Raw genomic sequence first — 23,319 nt, 5'->3', positions numbered from 1 at the left:
AAGGGTCCCCTAGTGAACATTCGTGCACACACTTATCCCCTTTTTCAGTGATAGGAAATTCTATCTGCATACCAGCACCAGGAGGCCAAACAGAGAAGTATTAGGAAACTTGTAAATAACATTAGCAGGCTGCATCCATTCCAATCGCAAAAAAAAAAAAAAAAATACCAGCCCACTCTGACTCATTATTTTAAGTAGAAAATAAAAACATTTGGCAGATGCACATCTTGCTGGAAGATACCCAATAAATTTGGGGTTGGGACCATGTGAAGTAACTCCCAATTAGGGCTGGAAGACAGTGAAGAGAGTTGAGTCACAGTAGAAAAACAAAGTGGAAAAAATGGCCACACTAAATAACAATCCATACCAACTCAAATGAAATATTATCTACAAGCAATGTATTCAATAAAATAATACACACAACAGAAATATCTAAGCTAAGAAGTGTTAATATCAGAAGAGTAATTTTCATGCACAAAAGGGATCGCTCCTGAAATTATTTTGCAGTCTTCCTAATTTTCCCTTAGGTAAATTGAGTTATTCTTAGAAACAAGACACATTATATCAGAATGAACTTCAGAATTGCTCTTCCTGATGAGATCACAGTTGCAGTGGGTTTTGATCCTGGCAACTAGGGTTCATTCCCACTGCAGCTCCTTGTGACCTTGGGCAAGTCACTTAACCCTCCACTGCCCCAGGTACAAAAAAAACTTAGATTGTGAGCCCTCTAGGGACAGAAAAAGTACCTGCATAGAATGTGCACAGCGCTGCGTACATCTAGTAATGCTATAGAAATAATTAGTAGTACCCTGTTTCCCCGAAAGTAAGACATCCCCCGAAAATAAGACCTAGTAGAGGTTTTCCTGAATTGGTAGATATAAGGCCTCCCCCGAAAGTAAGACCTAGCAAATTTTTGTTTGAAAGCAGGGCCGCCGAGAGCCGGAAAAGGCCGCCCCCGGGCCGTCCCCCCCACCCTTGGTCGCCGGGCCCCCCCTCCAACCACCCTCCGTCGTTCCCGGAACTAACCTTAAATGCCTCCTTTCACCTTCGCAGCAAGCAGCAGCAGGGCAGACCTCTCCTTCCTTCCGTGCCCCGCCCTTGCGGACGTTACGTCAGGCGAGGGCAGGACACGGAAGGAAGGAGTGGCCTACCCTGCTGCTGCTTGCTGCGAAGGTGAAAGGAGGCATTTAAGGTTAGTTCCGGGAGCGACGGAGGGTGGGCGGGCCAACCCCGATGTTTCCCCGAAAAATAAGACAGCCCCTGAAAATACGACCTAGCGCATTTTTGGGGGCAAAAATTAATATAAGACAGTGTCTTATTTTCGGGGAAACACGGTAGTAGTATTAGTAGTAGTAGATTGGCAATCTAGAGACCTCCCACATTCTCAGACAAATGCTGTTATTTCCCTTGCCCTAGTCCTTTGCAACCTCCCAATATCCAGGAACACAACCGGAGAAGTGGGAAAGGTAATCACTCTACCGTACAGCGATATTTATGTCAAATTATTTGATACACCTGCACTTTTGTGAAATATATCTCTATCATTCTCTTCTCCCTCACAAGATGTTGTGTTGTACCCTCTGTAACACTTCTGTCCTGCTCGTGTGAATGATGTCTGTCTGCAGGCTAGCACAGGAAATTCAGTATGCATTAGCAGGGCACCAGCTGTAACCCGAGATGCTGGGGTCCTCTATGTCTCTGTTTTTCTAGTCTACCTTTTCAGCTTTAGGAATAGGCCACTGGGAAATTTAGCAGGAAGCTAGTGCAGGGTCTTGTACTGGGTTGGAAATTCCTCTGTTTAATAGCATCACCCTTCCCGCATGCTAATTCTATCACAGCCCTCAACTGGATTCCCACAGGAGTGCCTATGAGCTGCCATGTCACTTGCAGCTCTCTTCTGGTTCATTCACCCATGAAATGTTAAAGAAGAGCCGTATGGTAGGGAAAGCATGTGGTTCACTGAACAAAATTAAACCTGGTCTGCTGCCATCTCCGCTTCCGGTCTAGGATTACTTGGTCAATGGCACAGCCATGAGGTATCAAGGAAGCCTGGGACTACACTCAGGTGTCAAAAACTGTACTGCCAGTAGAAAAAATGTCTCATGCTATTTAAGGAAAGTCTTGAAACGATACCAGTGAAGGAAGTGTGAGACCTGCTGGCCTATTCCACAGCGAGAAACAGAATCCTTAAAAACGGCACAGACGAGAACCTTTTCCAACCATAAAGGAAAAGAGTTCTGAACATTACTTTTTTCAAACATGGTTCATCCTTATGGCCAGATCCAGCGAGCTTTTTCCCCTCACAAATAAAGAATGGGAGAGGAGTCTTCCTGGATGAGGCTTAAACTTGTAGAAATCAGAAAACTAAGACTTAGGGCCCTGTTTACTAAGCCAAGCTAGAGGCGAGTTAGCATTTTTTAGTGTGTGCTAAGCATTAGCACGCACTAACCATATAGATGTCCATAATATTCCTATGTATATCTAACAAATGCTCAGCACTTTAATAACTCTTTATGCTTTATATATTCATGACCTCAGCAGCGACTCGTTTCACATGAGCATACAACTTATGACTCGCCTGGAGGAGTAGCCTAGTGGTTAGTGCAGTGGACTTTGATCCTGGGGAACTGAGTTTGATTCCCACTGCAGCTCCTTGTGACTGTGGGCAAGTCACTTAACCCTCCATTGCCCCAGGTACAAAATAAGTACCTGAATATATGTAAACCGCTTTGAATGTAGTAGAAAGGCGGTATATCAAGTCCCATTTCCCCTTTCCCTATTTGAGATTCTACATGGAATGTTGCTACTATTGGAGATTCTAGATGGAATGTTGTTATTCCATTAGCAACATTCCATGTAGAAGCCTGCCCTTGCAGATCAGCAACACGGCTGCGCAGGCTTCTGTTTCTGTGAGTCTGATGTCCTGTCAGACTCACAGAAACAGAAGCCTGCACGGCCGCATTGCTGATCTGCAAGGGCAGGCTTCTACATGGAATGTTGCTAATGGAGGAGTAGCCTAGTGGTCATCTCAGTGTATAACATTAGAAGTAAAAGTGTTAGTTTTTCATTATAATTTAATTGTTTTTAGGTCCACACCCTGATGCAGCTAAGGTTTAATACCCCACAAAACATGGTCTGTGTAGGCAGCGGATCTGAAAAGTCAACATAAAAAGCGAAATAGCATAAGCAATTTTAATAGAAGTTTACATAAATGAATGAAGACTGTTAAAAGCAATTCTGACTGATGACGAGGCAGGTGAAGTCATGAGTTGTTTTTAGCACGTGCTAAAAACGCTAGCACCCCTTAGTAAAAAGGGCCCTTAATTTTTTTAAAAATCCTTTCCCTGACGGGTCTCTCAGCATGCAAAGTTTCCAGAGCTCCCACCATCTTCTCCCATATTGCCTCCACTGCAGAGGCTGAGAGCTGCCTGCAGCTGATTCATTTCTGCTCTTTATTCATCTTTCAGATACAGAAATGAAAAGAGCTTCCCACTGTAACTGTCTAACACTTATTCTCAAGGACTGCTGTTTTCACCATAACACCACTTCTGGCTCTGGAACCCAAGTAGTGGAAAAATCTCAGCAGAACACCAAGCCACTTTAATGCCTTATCCACTGAATTAATTCTCACTGTCACACGTTCTTTATCTTTTTGTCAGTCACTGTCCTTTTCAATCAACTAACTCTAGCAGAGCCTAACATCTGAACTAACTGCTAGAGCTCAGCTGGGCAACTGAAAGACATCTTTAAGTCCTTTTCTGCCTGTGCGCTTTAACACCACATCCCTGTCTTCATCTTTCTCCTGTGATTCCAAGCATTTTAGCCCTTCACATTCTATATTTTAGTGGCATTTCCAGCATTTTCAGCCCCTGTGGATCCATGCAGATGCCAATTTTCATAAAAAGGACAGTTCTTAAACTAGGCTCCTTAATTTTAATTTGACACTTGTTCCATTTTTTTCCCTGTAAAGAATTTGGTTCAAAGTGGGTTACAACAGGTACAGAAATAAAACAGATAAAATGAGAAAATAATACAAAAAATATAAAATCTTATTAAGAATTCATAATAAAAAAATAATGAAATGTACTCTGAAACAGCTCAATTCTGTTCTCAAAATATTAAAATATCAATTGTAACTCCCACCCCCCAAGTGACCAAATCACATTCAATAAAACATAAAAACTGAGGTCTCGAAAAACAAAATGTCCTGATAGAATTTTTTAAAAAATTAAAAATTAGGCTGGAATAGAACACACCACAAAATAACACTCATAAAATTCTTTTGGAAATATAAACTTAGCAATAAGTATAGCCCTGTCTAATATACTCAACAACAGAGACACATTTCCATTTAAAATGAAAAGGTTATCTGGTTGAAAAGTCAGGTTTTTCAAATGAAAAATAGAAAGCCTAACTTTTGGATTGCAAATGTACCTAACATAGTAAATGACAGCAGATAAAGACCTGTATGGTCCATCCAGCCTGCTCAAAAAGGCCAGAGTTATACCTGCTGCTCCATGCAGGTCCTCTATGTCCTGTTTGAAGTGTGAAGGCCATTTAAGTTTTGCTTTGATTCCATCCTCTTTCTATACAGCAATCCTCTACGTTTATCCCACATTTTGAATTCTGTCACTGTTTTTGTCCCCTCTACCTCTACTACCCTCCCCATAAAGAAGTATTTTCTGAGGTTACTCCTAAAGTCTACTACCCTGAAACTTCAGTTCATGTCCTGTAGTCTACTGCTTCTTCGTCTCTGAAAAAGATTTGCTTGCATATTAATACCTTTCAAGTATTTAAACATCTGTATGATTTTCTCCATCCCTGCTTTCCTCTATGGCAGGTGTCCTCAAATCCAGTCCTCGAGATTCACAACCCAGCCAGGTTTCAGGACATCCACGATGAAATCTATTTGCATGCAGTGGAAGCACTGAATGCAAATAGATCTCATACATATTCATTGTGGAAATCCTCAAAATCAAGCTGGGCTGTGGACCCTGCAGATTAAATCTATGAACCTTGCTTTAGACCTACAATACTCTAATGGTGTAATATTCCACCCCTGAGCTGACCTAACCCTGGCTATTCAATGCTGGAGTATAGAATATCTGGGTATGTCTGCTGACTCAGATTTTAACCGGTCACCCACAGATATTTAGACTGGTGCCCAGCTAACTTGGCATATAAAGTTAGGTCAGATGTTTTGCTGTCCTAACTTTGGGGCCCTTTTACTAAGGCATGGTAGGCCTAATGCAGGCCTATTGCACATTAAAAGAGCATTACGTGGAGGGGTGGAAACTGGAGACGGATGCTGGGGCTGAGGGGCTGGGAGAAGAGGCTGAGGGTAGAACATAGGAAGAAAGGAGCTAGGGGGTTGGGAGAAGGGAGCTGGAGACTATTGCTGGTGCTAGGGACTTGGAGGAGGGGGCTGGAAGCTAATGCTGGGACTGAGGAATGGGAAAAAGGAGCTGGTGGTTGATACTATAAAATAATGAGTGGAGTGGAACGGGTAGATGTGAATCGCTTGTTTTCTCTTTCCAAAAATACTAGGACTAGGGGGCATGCAACAAAGCTACAAAGAAGTAAATTTAAAACAAATCAGAGAAAATATTTCTTCTCCCAAAATGTAACTAAACTCTGGAATTCTTTGCCAGAGAATGTAGTAAAAGCACTTAGCTTAGCGGGGTTTAAAAAAGGTTTGGATAGCTTGCTAAAAGAAAAGTCCATAAGCCATTATTAAAATAGACTTGGGGAAAATCCACTGCTTATTTCTAGGATAAACAGCACAAAATGTACTGTTTTGGGATCTTGCCAAGTACTTGTAACCTGAATTGGCCACTGTTGGGAACAGGATTTGGGCTTGATGGATTTCAGTCTGTCCCAGTATGGCAATACTTATGCTCTTATGTTCTTATGCTAGAACTGGGTATTGGGAAAAGGGAGTTGGAGGCTGACGCTGGTGGAAACACAAAGGCCTGTTCAGGAAGAGGATTCTAAGGGAGGAGAGAAATAGGTATGAAGGAAAAGATAGGGGTAATGAATACGTAGGAAAGGGGCAGCAAAGACTCAGATTTAGGTATAGACTCTAGGGCTGGGTAGGAAAACAAAAGAAGATGTTTAAGATTGGTTGAATTTTGGGAATGTAATTGGAGATTGGCTGGGATTGTGAATGAAGACTCAGGGATTGTGTAGGATGGAAGAGTGGGGATTTGGGGATTAGGTGGAGGGACAGTGGGGATTGGGTAACCGGGCAAGGGTATGAGACTGAGTGCAGAACCGGGACCAGGGGGGCTCTGAAAAGAGCCCTTGGGGCAGGCCTTACAGAACCGGGACCTGGGGTGGTTCTGAAAAGAGCCCTTGGGGCAAGCTTGGTAGAACCTGGACCTGGGGTGAAGCACAGACAGAGGTAAGGCTGGGGACAAGGTGAGACAGGTAGGAGGCAAGGCAAGGCACACTGGAAATGAGGCTAGGCAAGGAGGACTGGAGACTAGGCACGGCAGGGCAAGACGGATACAAGGCTAGGCAAGGTAGGATGGAGGCAAGACAAGGCAAGCTGCAGACAAGGCTAGGTGAGGTAGCCAGGAGACAAGGCAAGGAAGAGCATGCTGGAGCCAGGAAGACCTGACGGGAAGGCAGTAGGAGAGGGAATGTGGCCTGACTAAGAAGGTCTCCAGGGCTGACTTCAGCAAAAGGTGTCATGTAACCCCCTCCCTCCCATGGATCTACTTAAGCTGGCTCCCAATGTACATGCACACATCCAGGAGACCCTGTCCCCAGCAGGGCTGAACTGGTGTGGCCTGCACCATCTATGGAGTACTGAGTGATGCGATCAGCCTGCCAAACCACCGGGAACGCTAGAGGACACTGCGGACTTCCATCCCAACACCCCATGAGGTCAGTCCATCTACTAGAGCTTGCGGCACGGCCCAGGCTGTGACAGCAGGCAGCAATGTATCAAGCGCTGTGCAAGCTGCGCAGCCCCACAGGCAGCAAAAATGCTGGAATGTAAAAAGTTTTCTCAGACCATCATCTCCAAAGTGGGCAGGGGAGGGGGGTTACTCACCAGTGGGTGAGTTACACAGGGCGCAACTATACCTCAGTACTGTCTGGCAGGTGGATTTGCAAAGCATGTGCATTCTTTATATTAAATAAAAATACACATGGGCATACAGATGAGCTGCAGTAAATGTGCACAGCTTGAATCTAAACCTTATGCTTTGGAGTCCTTTATGGTGATCCTCCTACCATTAGCACAGCTTGAATCTAGCCATGATTTCTGCTGGTTTATCCTAGTTTTTTATAGACACATTCTATGTGTCTTTATGGGACATAGCTACATGGGGCCACGGGGGCATGGCCCCCATAGATTTGGCCCTGGCCCCCCCACCGCCAACCCCTTCGACCCCCCTCCCGCTGCCAACCCTCCCCCCGCCACCATTGGGTGCCCTTGCTGGCGTCAGACTCACAGAAACAGAAGCCTGCCCTTGCAGAACAGCAACGCGACCGCACCGGAGAAGAGGAATTCGGCTGGCGGGGGTTGGGGACCCCCGCCAGCAAAGGTACCCGACAGCGGCGGGGGAGGGTTGGCGGTGGCGGCGGGAAGAGGGGGTCGAAAGGGTTGGCGGTGGGGGAGGGGGGTCGACGGCGCCAGGGGGGGCTAAACTATGCCCCCTCACCTCAGGCTCTGGACCCCCCTCCCGCCGAACTCTGGCTACACCCCTGCAACAGACTAAAAAGAGGCACCTTCTTACCCTATTAGCCTAAATAACCTGTTATAATATTAACCCCTAAGCATTTATTTTTTATCTTGGCTTAATCATGATAAATCCTCCCTAAACGCAGGTGATCAGCTGTAGTTAATTTTCAAAGAGGCTGAATTGGGTACTTGTCCCAAAATTAAATACCTAAGGGTCCCTTTTACAGATCAGCAGTAAGCCCAACATGGGCTTACCGCTCGCTCTTCTGGGATTATCGTCGGCCCAAAGCAGCCGCTGGCAGCAGTCCCACCCCGAGCGCACACCATTTCCGGAGAAAAAGAAAACCTCCGGAAATGGCTTGCGTGGCAATAACCCAGCAGTAATCTGGCAGCAACCACGCGCTGCCCGGTTACCGTTGGGTTAGTGCGGGAGCCCTTATCGCCGCCTCAATGGGTGGCAGTAACGACTCCCTGCTGCATGGCCATGCGGTTAAGAGTTCTCTTTTTTACCTGCTGCGGTAAAAAGGGCCATGGCACACGGGAAAAACACCCTTTATCCTGAAGCTTGGTAAAAGGACCCCCAAATCCTTTGAAAACTTACCTCTTAAAGGGGCCCTTTTTACTAAAGGGTGTTAAGCTCTAACATGCTCAGTGCGGGCAACACAGACTTCCGCAAACTTTTTTATAGTGGTAGTGTCATGGGCAGAGAATGGGCTTGGCAGATGCCCTAACTGGCTAACGCTGAAGTAACACAGGAGCATACAGCGTCTCCTAAATAGCAGGCAGTAAGTGCTCCCAAGCTAAGCTTTTGCACATCCTGAGTGCTAATGGAAAAATTAATGTGGGGCCTGCAAAATAAAAAATACAAAACAAAAAGGTTCAAAAAAATATTGCCGCGTTGAATCTTGGTAGGGCTTACTGCGCAGGAAAGTTCCAAGTTAAGACGTGCTAAGCCCAGATTCTAACGCCCTATAATAAAAGGACCTCAAAGTCTATCCTCCCCCGATATTCAAAATCATTTAACTGTCCGGGAACGGCATCTGGTCGTTTAAATGGTACTTAGCCGGCGATATTCGGCGGGAGATAGTTGGCTATTTCCTGCTGAATATTGCCAGTTAGCAGCTAGCTGGATATATCGTGAAATATATAAGGCTATCTGCCGATGTTTAGCATGGGCTTGGTGGCCATTTTTGGCCACATGTATACCTGGAATATCTTTGGCCGGTTTGAACTTAACTGGCCAGCGCTGAATATTGGCTTGACCAGTTCAGTTCAAACCAGGACCGCTGACAGGGGGGGCAGGGGGGACAAAATTCCCCGGGCCCGGCGCTGCCGTCCCACCCGCTCACCCTCAGCTCCGTCGACCCTCTGCCAAGGGGCCGAGGCCCCTCCATTCAAATCACAGCGCCTCACCACCTCGCTCCGTGTGAAAGCGCAGCAGCGGCAGTCTGCAGATCGCCTCCCTTCGGGCCTTCCCTCCCTGTGTCCCGCCCTCGCACAAGTTACATCAGACGAGGGCGGGACACAGGGAGGGAAGGCCTGAAGGGAGGCGATCTGCAGACTGCCGCTGCTGAGCTTTCACACGAAGCAAGGTCAAGGTGAGGCGCTATGATTTGAATTCAGGGGGCCTGGCCTGGTAGTGGACGGAGGGAGCGGGTGGAGGGGGGGGGGGCGGCAGCGACAACCTCGGGGGGGGGGGGGGGGGCAGCGGCGGGGGCCTTGCCCCGGGTCCGGCCCAGTCTCTCGGCGGCCCTGGTTCAAACCAGCCAAAAATAAACTGGATATTCAATGCTGGTCACCACAACCGGCCCGGCATTGGCTGGGCTATCTCCTGCGGTCTGAATATCGGCCCCTTTAACAATAGTCCCTGGCAAATTCCCAAAAAAATCTCCAGCAGATCTCTGCCAGCCCTTGCAGAATACGGAACAATTCTGGTTAAATCTTTCAGAACGATACATTGTGTTGGTTCTAAAGTAGAAACAATGAATCTGTTCCGCCCTTTAGTAGGTAAATCAAGGACTGCCTGTTACATTCTGTTTATGACTATTCTTATACAGAAGATTCAGGAGGGTTTTGTATGGCAGCCAAGAACAGCTGCGGTGAGCAGGAGGAAAGGGATACAGGGTAGGGTGTTCATGTCAAAACAGGTGCAGAGGATAACAAGCACCTCCGGAAGACACTGCTACTTCCCTTTGGTACCACAGCTTAAGCCAGGTCATCAACTGAACAGCCTGAGCTAAAAATATAAGGATCTGTCAGCGTATGAGAAAGGAAAAAGGAATCGCTCTCATACTAAACGTATGATTACACACACATTATTTCTGTAAATCAGGATTTATTGATTTTTACCAATAACACACATAAATCATTTGCTTTAGACAGACAAGTAAAATGGATTTCTAATCTAGAAAAGAAGAATATTGGTAATCTGATCAGTTTTGTAAACATTTACATAAGAACATAAGAATAGCCATACTGGGTCAGACCAATGGTCCATCTAGCCCAGTATCCTGTTTTCCAAACAGTGGCCAACTCAGGTCACAAGTACCTGGCAGAAACCCAAATCGTGGCAACACTCCATACTACAAATCCCAGAACAAGCAGTTGCTTCCCATGTCTGTCTCAATAACAGTCTATGGACTTTTCCTCCAGGAATTTGTCCAAACCTTTTTTAAACCCAGATACACTAACTGCTGTTACCACCTCCTCCGGCAGAGTTCCACAGCATGACTATCCGTCGAGTGAAAAAATATTTCCTCCTATTTGTTTTAAAAGTATTTCCATGTAACTTCCCTGAGTGTTTCAGTGTCATTATTTAAAAAGACGTATCTAAGTAGCAGCTGCTACCCACATAAGTCCCACTAAGCCAGATATTCGGTGGTACTATCCGGACAGTGCCGGAGTAGCCTGGAGCAGACAGCAGTTATCCAGGATGTACAATTTTCAACCCTGCTACGCGGATGACTATCTGGATAACTTAGGACAGCAAAAAAAGCTATGCTTGGTGTATCCAGATGAGCTATCTTGATAATGACTGAATATCACAATTACCAGGATAGTGCTGGGTGCTCACTACAATATCTAGATAATCAGTGGCAGCTACTTTCTGGATACTACCACTGAATGTTTGGCTTTTTTGAGGGAACATTAGTGCAAAAAAAACAAAAAGAAAGAAAAAAGAAAAATGCCCTAAATGTGCCACATGAAATCTGGGCTTGGTGCATGGGAAAATCTTGTGTTACACCATGCGAAGCCCAGATTTTAGCGGACTTTAGTAAAAGAGCCCCTTAGAGAAATATTTTTGGGATACGTGAGCAAAACGATTACTTTTGAAATAGGGAGTCGCTGAGTCTGCAGTATTTATTTTTCAGCTGATAAATCAAAGGCATTTCGCCTCTATTTTTTATTATTTTATAAGACTGCATTTCTGAAGTAGGCTGTGAAAATTGTAAGGGCCCTGTTTACTAAGCCGCACTGTTTTTAGCACGTGCTAAAAAGTGTGCACTAACACTAGAGATACCCTTAGGAATGGGTGTCTCTAGTGTTAGCACGCTAAAAACGCTAGCGCGCGGCGCCTTAGCGAACAGGGCCCTAAGGCTGTTTATAGCTATTCTGCATGGTGTTTTAGATTCTTTAATTTATAATTGTTCAGTTTATATTTTATATTTTTTATATTTTCATTACTTTTTATTCTTTAATATTTTTAGGGCTGCATTTTGATGAAAATTTGCAATTGTGATTAATTGCACGATTAATCGCACAATTAATGGTATATTATTACTTTTGGTTCCCACTACAGCTCCTTGGTGCCAATGATCAGAAGCTCTGCAGTGCTCCAAACAGTGATCTAAAAATAGCGCTGGAACAGCAAGGGGCTATAACGCCCCTATGATCAGAGTTAATAGCATGCACATTTAGGCATGCTATTAGCTCTGATCAAAGGGGTAAAGTGCAGGAGGATAAGGGCACGGAGGGCTGGAGATCCGGTGGGATGCACTGGGCAGGGTGCCGCCATTTTCAAGGTGGCACTAGAAGAGGAGGGAGTGTGCTACTCCCTTCTCCATTGCAGAGATATGGGGGGGGGGGGGGGAAGAGGGGGCTACTAAACCACCAGGTGGGGTGGGGGTTGGGTTTGTGTGCCACTGGGTCACCAGGGCTTTGTTTGGGTGTAAAGTGAGGGTTAGGGGAGGCTGGAGATCCACCAGAGGATCTCCAGCCCCCCGTGCCCTTGTGTCAGGGAGATCGGGTGCACTGCCAGTCCCTGTGTTGCTGGCTTGGAGGGGGGGGGGGGGGGTCAGAGCTCCTACAAGGAGAGGCCTGTTGTCGGGTTGTCTGTTGGGAGGGATGGGGGGGCCTGCTAGCATACAGATGCATGCTGGACAGGGCTCCCCATTCCTCCCCAATGTTCTGTAAACCCTAAATCCAGCTCTTTGGCGCACTGCCCGCTGAGCATTGGGGAGGAACACTAATGTCCCTGTTTAGCTGGCTCTGATCCTGGGACACAAGCAAATGCGGGCACTAGTCCGGCGCTAATAGCTTCTAGCGTCCACATTTGCTTTTGATCAGGTGAGCCCTTGTGACTCAGGGCAATGGAGGGTTATGCGACTTGCCCAGAGTCAGGAGCAGTTGCAGTGGGAACAAAACTAAATAAATAATATAAATTTAATCATACAATTAATCATGATTAAAACTTTAATCGAAATGCAGCCCTAATTAATTATATATCTTCACTTTCTCCCCATGATGTGGGTTTTTTTTTTTTTTTTTAAGAAAGTTTGGTAATATTTTTTTAGGGGCCCTTTTCCTAAAGGGTTTCTATGTGGGAACAGGTTTGCCGCACGCCAATCCGAAACTACTGCTGGGCCGCTGCAGCAGCCCAGCAGTAATTCCAGCCCCAGCATGCCCCATTTCCGACGCTATGGAAATTTATTTCCATATTTTTACTGCTGGGTTAGCACAGGAGCCCTTAAGTGCTCCCCGCCGATATGGCCATGCGGCACGTGCAAACTTACCGCATGGCCTTTTCTTTTTTTGGCCTTTTTACCCTCTGTGGTAAAATGGGCATTGATGTGTGGCAGCTAGCGCAGTGCCCCTTTTACTTCAGCTTCCTTCTTTTTTGCATTTGATATGCCTGGCAAGCTGTGGCAAAAGGGGGCACTTTTTTCATGCATGCCGAGGTCCCCTTTTACCGCAGCGGGTAAAAAGGATGTCTCTCTTTCCTGCAGGAAACAGCCCGTGCAGCAAATAAAGCATTTGCCATGTGTCCATTTCCGGGGGGGGGGGGGGGGGGGGAGCCCTTACCGCCATCCATTGAGGTGGCGATAAGGGCTCCCAGTGCTAAGCCGGCGGTTGAAGTGCTGGATATGACAGTGGTACTTCCTGTTTAGCGAGCAGTAAGCCCGTGTTGGGCTTAGTAAAAGGGGCCCTTATCCTTCCATTGCCCCAGGTACAAATAAGTACCTGTATATACTATGTAAACCGCTGTGAATGTAGCTGCAAAAAGCACAGAAAGGTGTATATTAAGTCCCATTCGCTTTCCCTTTCCCTAAAGAAAAAAGAAATGTGTCTAGAAATTGAAATCTATGTAATAAAAGTGAGCCAAGTGTAGGACAAACAAGTCACTGTGACATCACTGATGAGGTTGACACTTAGGCATTGGTTGAATGAGGCATGGAGGGGCATAATCGAAAGGGACACCCAAGTTTTGTTGAGGACGTCCTCGCAAAACGTCCCGATGGAGGGGCGGGGAAACCCGTATTATCGAAACAAGATGGACGTCCATCTTTCGTTTCGATAATACGGTCGGGGACGCCCAAATCTTGAAATTTAGTTCGTCCTTGGAGATGGTCGTCCCTAGACTTGGTCGTTTCTGATTTTTGGCGATAATGGAAACCAAGGACGCCCATCTCAGAAATTACCAAATGCAAGTCCTTTGGTTGTGGGAGGAGCCAGCATTTGTAGTGCACTGGTCCCCATGACATGCCAGGACACCAACCGGGCACCCTAGGGGGCACTGCAGTGGACTTCATAAAATGCTCCCAGGAACATAGCTCCCTTACCTTGTCTGCTGAGCCCCCCAAATCTCCCCTAAAATCCACTACCCACTGTACACCACTACCATAGCCCTTACGGGTGAAGGGGGGGATCCAGATGTGGGTACAGTGGGTTTGTGGTGAGTTTTGGAGGGCTCGCTGTTTCCTCCACAAACATAACAGGTAGGGAGGGGGATGGGCCTGGGTCCGCCTGCTGAAGTGCACTGCACCCTCTAAAACTGCTCCAGGGACCTGCATACTGCTGAGATGGAGCTGAGTATGACATCTGAGGCTGGCAAAAAATATTTTTAAAGATGTTTTTTTGAGGGTGGGAGGGAGTTAGTGACCACTGGGGGAGTAAGGGGAGGTCATCCCCGATTCTCTCCGGTGGTCATCTGGGCCACCTTTTTGTGCCTTGGTCGTAAGAAAAACAGGACCAGGTAAAGTCGTCCAAGTGCTCGTCAGGGACGCCCTTTTTTTTCCATTATGGGTCAAGGACGTCCATGCCCAAGTCCCGCCTTCGCTATGCCTCCAATACGCCCCCTTGAACTTTGGCCATCCCTGCAACGGAAAGCAGTTGGGGACGTCCAAAATCGGCTTTCGATTATACCGATTTGGACGACCCTGTGAGAAGGACGCCCATCTTTCCGAAGGCGCCCATCTTCCAATTTGTGTCGAAAGATGGGCGTCCTTCTCTCTCGAAAATGACCCCGATTATGACATAATAATATCAGCTCCAATTATCAGAGACTGAAAGTAACTCTTCACACTGAGGGGGGAAGTTATCAATGTGGACTACAGTTAAGACGGGTTATTTTACCACTAACTTGTGCTATTTTATGCAATGAAACCTAGTTAATAATAACTAGGGTTAACAGTAGGAAAACACATCTTAAACAGTAACTCACATTGATAACTTCCCCTCAATTCATGCTTTTGTAGGAATCAGACCCTCTGTAAACAGGGCCTTTATTGTGGATGAGAACAAATCAAGCTGAGCAGACTTGCTGAAGGCTTTAATGCTTTGTCCTCCTACCTTGGTTTTTTCACACACAGCACTTCTCTCCAGTTCAGCAATCTTCTTGTTGAGCTGATCAAGAATGTCCTTCTCCTTCTGCAGCTGCACAGCTTCAGATTCCTGTTCCCCTTCTAACAAAGCACATTCCATGTCCACCTAGGAACCAAGAAACACAAAATGTAAAAATATTTTTCAAGGTCCTTATTAAAGCCTTCAGAAAAATCTGAGCCAGTCTGTGGCTTTTTTTCAACAATGATTCTGCCTCATCTGTCTCAAAATCACGTCATTTGCAACAAGTAAAAACAAAACAAAACAAAAAACGGAGAATATCGCAGTTACATCCACATCCTTTCCCTAATGTTTTAAAAAGTGTACACAGTATTCCATATGTGTAGCTGCATTTACAGAAGGTGTTTCATGGAGCACCTTTTCATTTGTGGACAAAAAGAAGGTGCAAAGACCGAATTTCCAAATATACACTAGTTTTCTATTAAAAAAGTACCCATAGAAAAGCCAATGTGAAGGTCCACAGGTACACATATTTTTGCTCCGAAATATGCTGTAAAGCAGACTGACTAAAAATTTACCCCCTTAGGAATCTTTCTTGATTTCTCAGGTTTTATTATAGGGGGGCGCGGGCAGAAGGGAGCAGAAAGACGGGGTGGTGTTAAATTTCCAGAATTTTAATTCTTGTGCTGAAATGGTACATCAGAGGTTTCCAAACCTGTCAGCAAGTCAGGTTTTCAGGATATCCACAATGAATATTCATGAGAAAAAATTTGCATGAAATGGAGGAGGTGTATGCAGATCTCTCATGAATATTCATTATAGATATCCTGAAAACCCGACTGGCTGAAGATCCTTCCCCCAGGACAGGTTTGGAAACCACTGTGTTACTCAGTGACACTGTTATGAAAGAACCTTGGTAGACAATAGGTGTAAGTTAGGATAAGGGTCTCTGAGTTGAAGCCTTTAAACTAGGTCACAGAAGAAATATTAACTGATAGAAATGTTCCAGCCATCCTCTGCAAGTAAACAACTAACATCCTGTTTAAGTGATGTATTTTTGATACATCTTGTTTTTGCTGCTTTTATATTTTTGTTTATTGTATAATTTATGAATGTCCTTGTCATTTGCAGGGCACAAACCTAGAAGTCTGCCCAGCGCTGGCCTTGTACTCCAACTTCTGAAGTTGTCATAGAAGCCCCACTCCAAATCTTTCCAGTCATGACCAGAGCACAGAGAGTAGAAGTCTGCCTGGCACTGGCGTTGTTCTCCAGTTACTGAAGCTGAATCTGTCCAGCCACAATCAGGGCACAGCCCTGGCTTTACTTCCCAATTACTGGTGTTGCCATCTAATCACCACTAAGCTAAGCTTGTCTGGTTCCATACCTTCTAAACAGGATTCTTTTGTGTTTATCCCACACATTTTTGAATTCCATTACCATTTTCATCTTCACTACCTCACGTGGGAGGGCATTGGGTATCTACCACCCTTCTCCATGAAAAAGTACTTCCTGACATGACATTATTCCTCAGTTGGCCTCCCTGCAACATCAATTCATGTCCTCTAGTTCTACCACTTTCCCATCTCTGGAAAAGGTTTGTTTGTAGATTAATACCTTTCAGATATATGAATGCCATAGTTTTATCTTTCACATGGATAAGCAAGGTAATCATCTGCATATATATATATATATATATATATATATATATATATATATATATATATATGTACAGAGAGTGGAAGAGAATGACTTCAATGAAGTTGACACATCTAACTGATCTGACTGAAAATGTGACCACACTCTATTAACTGGAACCTGCCTTAAATCAGTCTTAAACCTGCCTTAAATCAGACAGATAGTGTAGCTATTCTATAAAGAATTTATGTAATTTCTGATTTTTAAAATCTTATTTTAAGAGCAATCACAAAGTATATCTGCTGTTGGTATTTGAAGTGAAATAGTATTAACAGAGTTGAGTTTGCTAACATTGGTAAGAATATGGACTATACAAAACAATTTTTTTGGATCCAGAGAGTAAGTACGGTACTTCCCAAATGTGAATAATAAGCTTTTTGGGATTCTAACAATTGATTTTTATATATTTTAATTGCCATTTTCTAATTATTCCATAATCATTTGTACCTGATTTTCTCCATTGTTGCTGTAAACGCCTAATTTTTGTTTTAATAATAACAGATAACAGATATTATAAGCATGTACTTTCTCTGTCACTAGTGGGCTCACAATCTAAATTTTGTACCTGGGGAAAAGGCGTGTTTTGACTTAACTGGAGTCTTTCCTTCCATGACACATCCTTCCAACCCCTCCAGCAGAAGAACTGAAAGGATGTGTCATGGAGGGAAAGACCCCAGTGAAGAGGTTGAGCAGAGAAGATCTAACTCTGGGCCATTCAGAGAGGGAGGGAGAAGGATATCTTTAGTGGGACTAGATAAGTATAAGCATTATGTGGTAAGAGTGGGCTAAATGCAATCTGTTATTTCTGTGGAGTTCATGATTATTTCAAGTAATAAAAGACAGAGTTTATCACTGAGTGAAATAAAGCGCAATTTGTTTATCTCTTCCAAGTGTGTATGAGTCATAACACCTGTGGTACTCATGACTTCCTACTTTATCCCTGCACAAATAAGAGTTCAGCTTACTAAGGCACTCATAATGTCGTGCCCTCATAGATAATTTTCCTTAACAATTTGAGATCAATCATTCCAACCAATGATGAAATCTTTGGAAGTCATCTCTGTTGTAGGAGCTGATGACAAGGACCACCAAACTGGGATCAGTTTAATATTTGTTTAAACAAAGGAGTATTCACATATGGCTGAGAAATAATATCTGCACGTTAAACATAGGGTTTAGTCCGGCTGGTCACTCAGAAGAGAGCTACTTTGCCAATTACCTTATGAGTTACTCATGAGCTCTATATTTATCCTCCAAAGCAGAAAAACAACATTTCAATGAAACACTACTGCTTGATAAGTTGGACCTTTCTTCTAGCTGCACAGGTTCTAGCTAGCCTCCAACCCCAACAATAATCCTATCAGAGAGCTGCATCAATTGCTCTAAAGTAAGGGTTCTCATCCCAGTCCTTGGGACACACCCAGCCAATCAGGTTTTCAGAATATCCACAATGAATATGTATGAGACAGCTGTACATACACTGGAGGCACTGTGTTGAACTATGTTTCATGCATATTCACTGTGGATATCTTCAAAACCAGATTGACTTGGTGCACCCTGAGGACATCCCGAGGACTGTAGCAAGTTTTAAATTATTGAACAACTCAAAAACACTAAGATGGAGTCAGCAGTCCAGCAGCGAGAAGGGTGCTATCCAGTCTTTTGCATTGAGTGTCACATGTATGATTATCTCCAAGTTGGTGAGATGTCATATGTGAGTGCCCAATGCAAAGAGCTCCTAGCTCTTAGAAAACATGTCTGTTCTCTTGAGGCTAGAGTAGCAGGCTTGGTGGAGCTGAGGGAGACAGAGAGGTACATAGAGGAGACCTACAGGGATGTTGTAGAGAAGTCCCACCTCCAGTCTGGTAGCCCCTGTGCTACCTTGTAGGAGAGAGGTCTCCTAAAAGGACAGCATCGCCCTGGTGAAGTAGGAAGTACTCCTGTAGCCAGGACCTGCCCACCAGGGGATGTACTATCCTCTCGCACCGAGGATATGTCTCCAAGTGCTGCCCGAGAAAGGTTAGGACAGCTGTTGTAGTTGGTGATTCGATCATTAGGCATATAGATAGCTGGGTGGCTGATGGACATGAGGATCACCTGGTGACTTGCCTGCCTGGTGCAAACGTGGCGGACCTCATGCGTCACCTAGATAGGATTTTAGATAGTACTGGGGAGGAGCCGGCTGTCTTGGTACATGTGGGTACCAATGACATAGGAAAATGTGGGAGAGAGGTTCTGGAAGCCAAATTTAGACTCTTAGGTAGAAAGCTCAAATCCAGATCCTCTAGGGTAGCATTTTCTGAAATGCTAACCATTCCACGTGCAGGGCCCAAGAGACAGGCAGAGCTCTAGAGTCTCAATGTGTGGATGAGACGATGGTGCAGGGAAGAGGGTTTTAGATTTGTTAGGAACTGGGCAACATTCTGGGGAAGGGGGAGCCTATTCCGAAAGGATGGGCTCCACCTTAACCAGGGTGGGACCAGGCTGCTGGCGTAGGCATTTAAAAAAGGAGATAGAGCAGCTTTTAAACTAGAAACGGGGGGAAGCCCAGGCCAAATATATTCCGCATATTAAAAAAGGAAGACGAAAGACCAAACAACAGCCGGCGTGGTTAAAAAGTGAGGTGAAGGAAGCTATTAGAGCTAAAAGAAAAGCCTTCAGAAAATGGAAGAAGGAACTGACTGAAAATAATAAGAAACAGCATAAGAATTGTCAAGTCAAATGCAAAGTGCTGATAAGGCTAAGAGGGACTTCGAAAAAAAGATTGAGTTGGAGGCAAAAGCACATAGTAAAATTTTTTTTAGGTATATTAAAAACAGGAAGCCGGCAAAAGAATCGGTTGGACCGCTAGATGACCGAGGAGTAAAAGGGGCGATCAGGGAAGACAAAGTCGTAGCAGAGAGATTAAATTAATTCTTTGCTTCGGTCTTCACTGAGGAAGATTTGGGTGGGATACCGGTGCCGGAAATGGTATTCGAAGCTGATAAGTCGGAGAAACTTAATGAATTCTCTGTAAACCTGGAGGATATAATGGGGGCAGTTCTACAAACTGAAGAGTAGCAAATCTCCTGGACCGGATGGTAGTCATCCCAGAATACTGACAGAACTGAAAAATTAGCTTGCGGAGCTATTGTTAGAAATATGTAATTTATCCTTAAAATTGAGCGTGGTACATGAAGATTGGAGGGTGGCCAATGTAACGCCGATTTTTTAAAAAGGTTCTAGAGGAGATCCAAGAAATTATAGACAGGTGAGTCTGATGTCAGTGCCGGGCAAAATGGTAGAGACTATTATAAAGATCAAAATTACAGAGCATATTCAAAAGCATGGATTAATGAGACAAAGTCAACATGGATTTAGTGAAGGGAAATCTTGCCTCACCAATCTAGTACATTTTTTTGAAGGGGTGAACAAACATGTGGATAAAGGTAAGCCGGTTGATATTGTGTATCTGGATTTTCAGAAGGCGTTTGACAAAGTACCTCATGAAAGACTCCAGAGGAAATTGGAGAGTCATGGGATAGGAGGTGGTGTTCTATTGTGGATTGAAAACTGGTTAAAAGATAGAAAACAGAGAGTAGGGTTAAATGGTCAGTATTCTCAATGGATAAAGGTAGTTAGTGGGGTTCCCCAGGGTACTGTGCTCGGACTGCTGCTTTTTAACATATTTATAAATGACCTAGAGATGGGAGTAACTAGTGAAGTAATTAAATTTGCTGATGACAAGTGGAGGGGCATAATCGAACGGGGCGCCCAAGTTTTCCTGAGGGCGTCCTCGCAGGACGTCCCCGCAAAGGGGCGGGGAGACCCGTATTATCGAAACAAGATGGACGTCCATCTTTTGATTCGATAATACAGTCGGGGACGCCCAAATCTCAACATTTAGGTCAACCTTTGAGATGTTTTTCAGGGTGGGAGGGGGTTAGTCACAACTGGGGGAGTCATGGAAGGTCATCCCCGATTCCCTCCGTTGGTCATCTGGTCAGTTCGGGCACCTTTTTGAGGCTCGGTCGTAAGAAAAAATGGACCAAGTAAAGTCGGCCAAGTGCTCGTCAGGGATGCCCTTCTTTTTTCCATTATCGCTCAAGGATTCCTATCTGTTAGGCACGCCCCAGTCCCGCCTTCGCTACAACTCCGACACGCCCCCGGGAACTTTGGTCATCCCCGTGATGGGAAGCAGTTGGGGATGTCCAAAATCGGCCTTCGTTTATGCCGATATGGGCGACCCTGAGAGAAGAACGCCCATCTCCTGATTTGTGTCGAAAGATGGGCGCCCTTCTCTTTCAAAAATAAGCCTGAAAGTTATTCAAAGTCGTTAAATCAATGGAGGATTGTGAAAAATTATGAGGACCTTATGAGACTGGGAGACTGGGCGTCTAAATGGCAGATGACGTTTAATGTGAGCAAGTGCAAAGTGATGCATGTGGAAAAGAGGAACCCGAATTATAGCTATGTCATGCAAGGTTCCACGTTAGGAGTCATGGACCAAGAAAGCGATCTAGATGTCGTCGTTGATGATACGTTGAAACCTTCTGCTCAGTGTGCTGCTGTAGCTAAGAAAGCAAATAGAATGTTAGGTATTATTAGGAAAGGAATGGAAAACAAAAATGAGGACGTTATAATGCCTTTGTACAGCTCAAAATATTTTGTTCAATTCTGGTCGCCACATCTCAAAAAAGATATAGTGGAATTAGAAAAGGTGCAGAGAAGGGCGACGAAAATGATAAAGGGGATGGGATGACTTCCCTATGAGGAAAGGCTAAAGCGACTAGGGCTCTTCAGCTCGGAGAAAAGGTGGCTGAGGGGAGATATGATAGAGATCTATAAAATAATGAGTGGAGTTGAACGAGTAGATGTGAAGCGTCTGTTTAAGCTTTCCAAAAATACTAGGACTAGGGGCATGTGATGAAGCTACAATGTAGTAAATTTAAAACGATTCGTAGAAAATATTTCTTCACTCAATGTGTAATTAAACTCTGGAATTCGTTGCCAGAGAATGTGGTAAAGGTGGTTATCTTAGCGGAGTTTAAAAAAGGTTTGGACGGCTTCCTAAAGGAAAAGTCCATAGACCGTTATGGAATGGACTTGGGGAAAATCCACTATTTCTGGGATAAGCAGTATAAAATGATTTGTACTTTTTTGGGATCTTGCCAGGTATACTGTGACCTGGATTGGCCACTGTTGGAAACAGGATGCTGGTCTTTCCCAGTATGGCAATACTTATGTACTTATGGTTGAGAACCCTGTGTTCCAAAGGGATCATCCCTGCCAAGGAGAGCTCACAAATCTTGCTGGTGTTTTCTCTTTGCTCAGAATGTGTAATACTGTATTTCAGCATTATATACTAGCAAGGGAATTTCAACTTGATCTTAAAAATCCTTAATTTTGGCAATGATATCTAACATTGTTCCCCTAAACCACGGTTGGATGGTGTACATGGTTGGAAAGGGATTGGGGGAAGGTGAAAAAGCAGAAGACATGAAAAATGTTGATGTTAATTTCATGTTCTTTGCAACTAAATAGTTCTTTGATGACTGTTTATATTTCTTTTCCATTGTATGTGTGTGGGTACAGCCCTATATATGGCCTGTTACTTGCTTGTATTATCCCTGACTACACTTGTTGCTATACAGTATGCACCTGACAGGGTTCAGACTTCAGGATTGAGCTTTCATTTGTTAATGTTTAAGGTTTAATAAAATATATTTAAAAAAAGAAATCCTACTACACAAAATGAAATCAGTTCCCACACAGAATCCTACTTAAGGAACATCTACTATAATAAAACGCACCCTCAACGTTCTGAGGACACTGACGTCACTGCAGGCACTCACACACAGGTTCGTAACTTCATGGTGGTGAAGCCACAACACTCACCATGTTGGCAGGCCCCGCCCTCGCGTCACACGTGATGACGTCGAGGGCAGGACACGAAAAAAAGGCAAATCAACGAACGGAGAGCAGTAGGGAAACACGCGCAGCGTGTTTTCCTACTCCTCCCCTTCCAACAAATCCCAGCCGCAAACGCCGACGTGACCAGCACCCCGGCCCCTTTCAACACATCGCCCCGCCCCTTTGAAGGTACCGGCCCGCCTCCGGTAACACACTCTTCCCCTCAACACCTTCCCAACCCCCTGTCACCTCCCATCTCCTTACACCAATATCCCTGGTGGTCTAGCGGTACCTGTTCGCTTGGGCAGGAACGAAGGAAACCCCACTATCCTGCCCGCAGCGCTGCTGCTAGCTGCCCGGCTGCATCGTGTCTGAGTCCGGCTCTCGGCGAATCAAAATGGCCACCGAGAGTTGAAGCTGCCTCGCGAGAATTCAACTCACGGCGGCCATTTTTAAACGCCGACAGCCGGACTCCAACACGATGCAGCAAGGAACCAAGCAGCACCGCTACGGGCAGGAAAGAGGGGGCTCTTTCTTTCCTGCCCCGACTGAACAGGTACCTCTAGACCACCAGGGAGACAAGCGTAAGGGGAGGGGGAGTCCGGTGCCGGCTAGGGCCCGTTTCATCACCGCCAGAAACGGGCCTTTCCCACTAGTTATTAAATGTTACACTTGAATTTCACTCTGTAGGTCCTTGATATTTAGAACATACAGGGAATACAATTTAAAAGATCTTCAGCTCACAGGTTCGCCTATACTGTACCTCTCTTGAGGATTCATCCATCTGGTTGTTTAAATCTTTGATCTTCTGCTCCAGTTCCTCCAGCCGATTTAGTATTAATACACGCTGTTCTTCCAAACGAGTCAGCTCCTGTCCTCCCTGCTCATCCGCTGTGTTTTCAGCAGCCTGCAATTAACAACAATTATAACTTCAAGTCATTTTGTCATTTGCCAATTGATCTAAGACCAAATCTGTCAAT

At 44.9% G+C, this 23,319-nt stretch overlaps 1 protein-coding gene across 4 annotated transcripts in view; it reads right to left on the bottom strand.

The window, feature by feature from the left end:
• The window catches only part of PHLDB2 (pleckstrin homology like domain family B member 2), a 195,494-nt gene that overhangs the window by 57,510 nt on the left and 114,665 nt on the right, over window positions 1–23,319 (bottom strand). For all 4 annotated transcript variants that reach the window (XM_030204197.1, XM_030204200.1, XM_030204199.1 and 1 more), the window contains exons 5-6: window positions 23,103–23,246; window positions 14,762–14,899 (exon numbers count right to left, since the gene is read on the bottom strand). In XM_030204197.1, coding sequence (XP_030060057.1) covers window positions 14,762–14,899; window positions 23,103–23,246 — 282 coding nt within the window. The remainder of the gene's footprint in view (window positions 1–14,761; window positions 14,900–23,102; window positions 23,247–23,319) is intronic.

This window comes from Microcaecilia unicolor, chromosome 5 (assembly GCF_901765095.1).
Source record: "Microcaecilia unicolor chromosome 5, aMicUni1.1, whole genome shotgun sequence".
In the NCBI taxonomy this organism is placed as follows: domain Eukaryota; kingdom Metazoa; phylum Chordata; class Amphibia; order Gymnophiona; family Siphonopidae; genus Microcaecilia; species Microcaecilia unicolor.
This window is presented reverse-complemented; position numbering and strand designations above follow the sequence as displayed.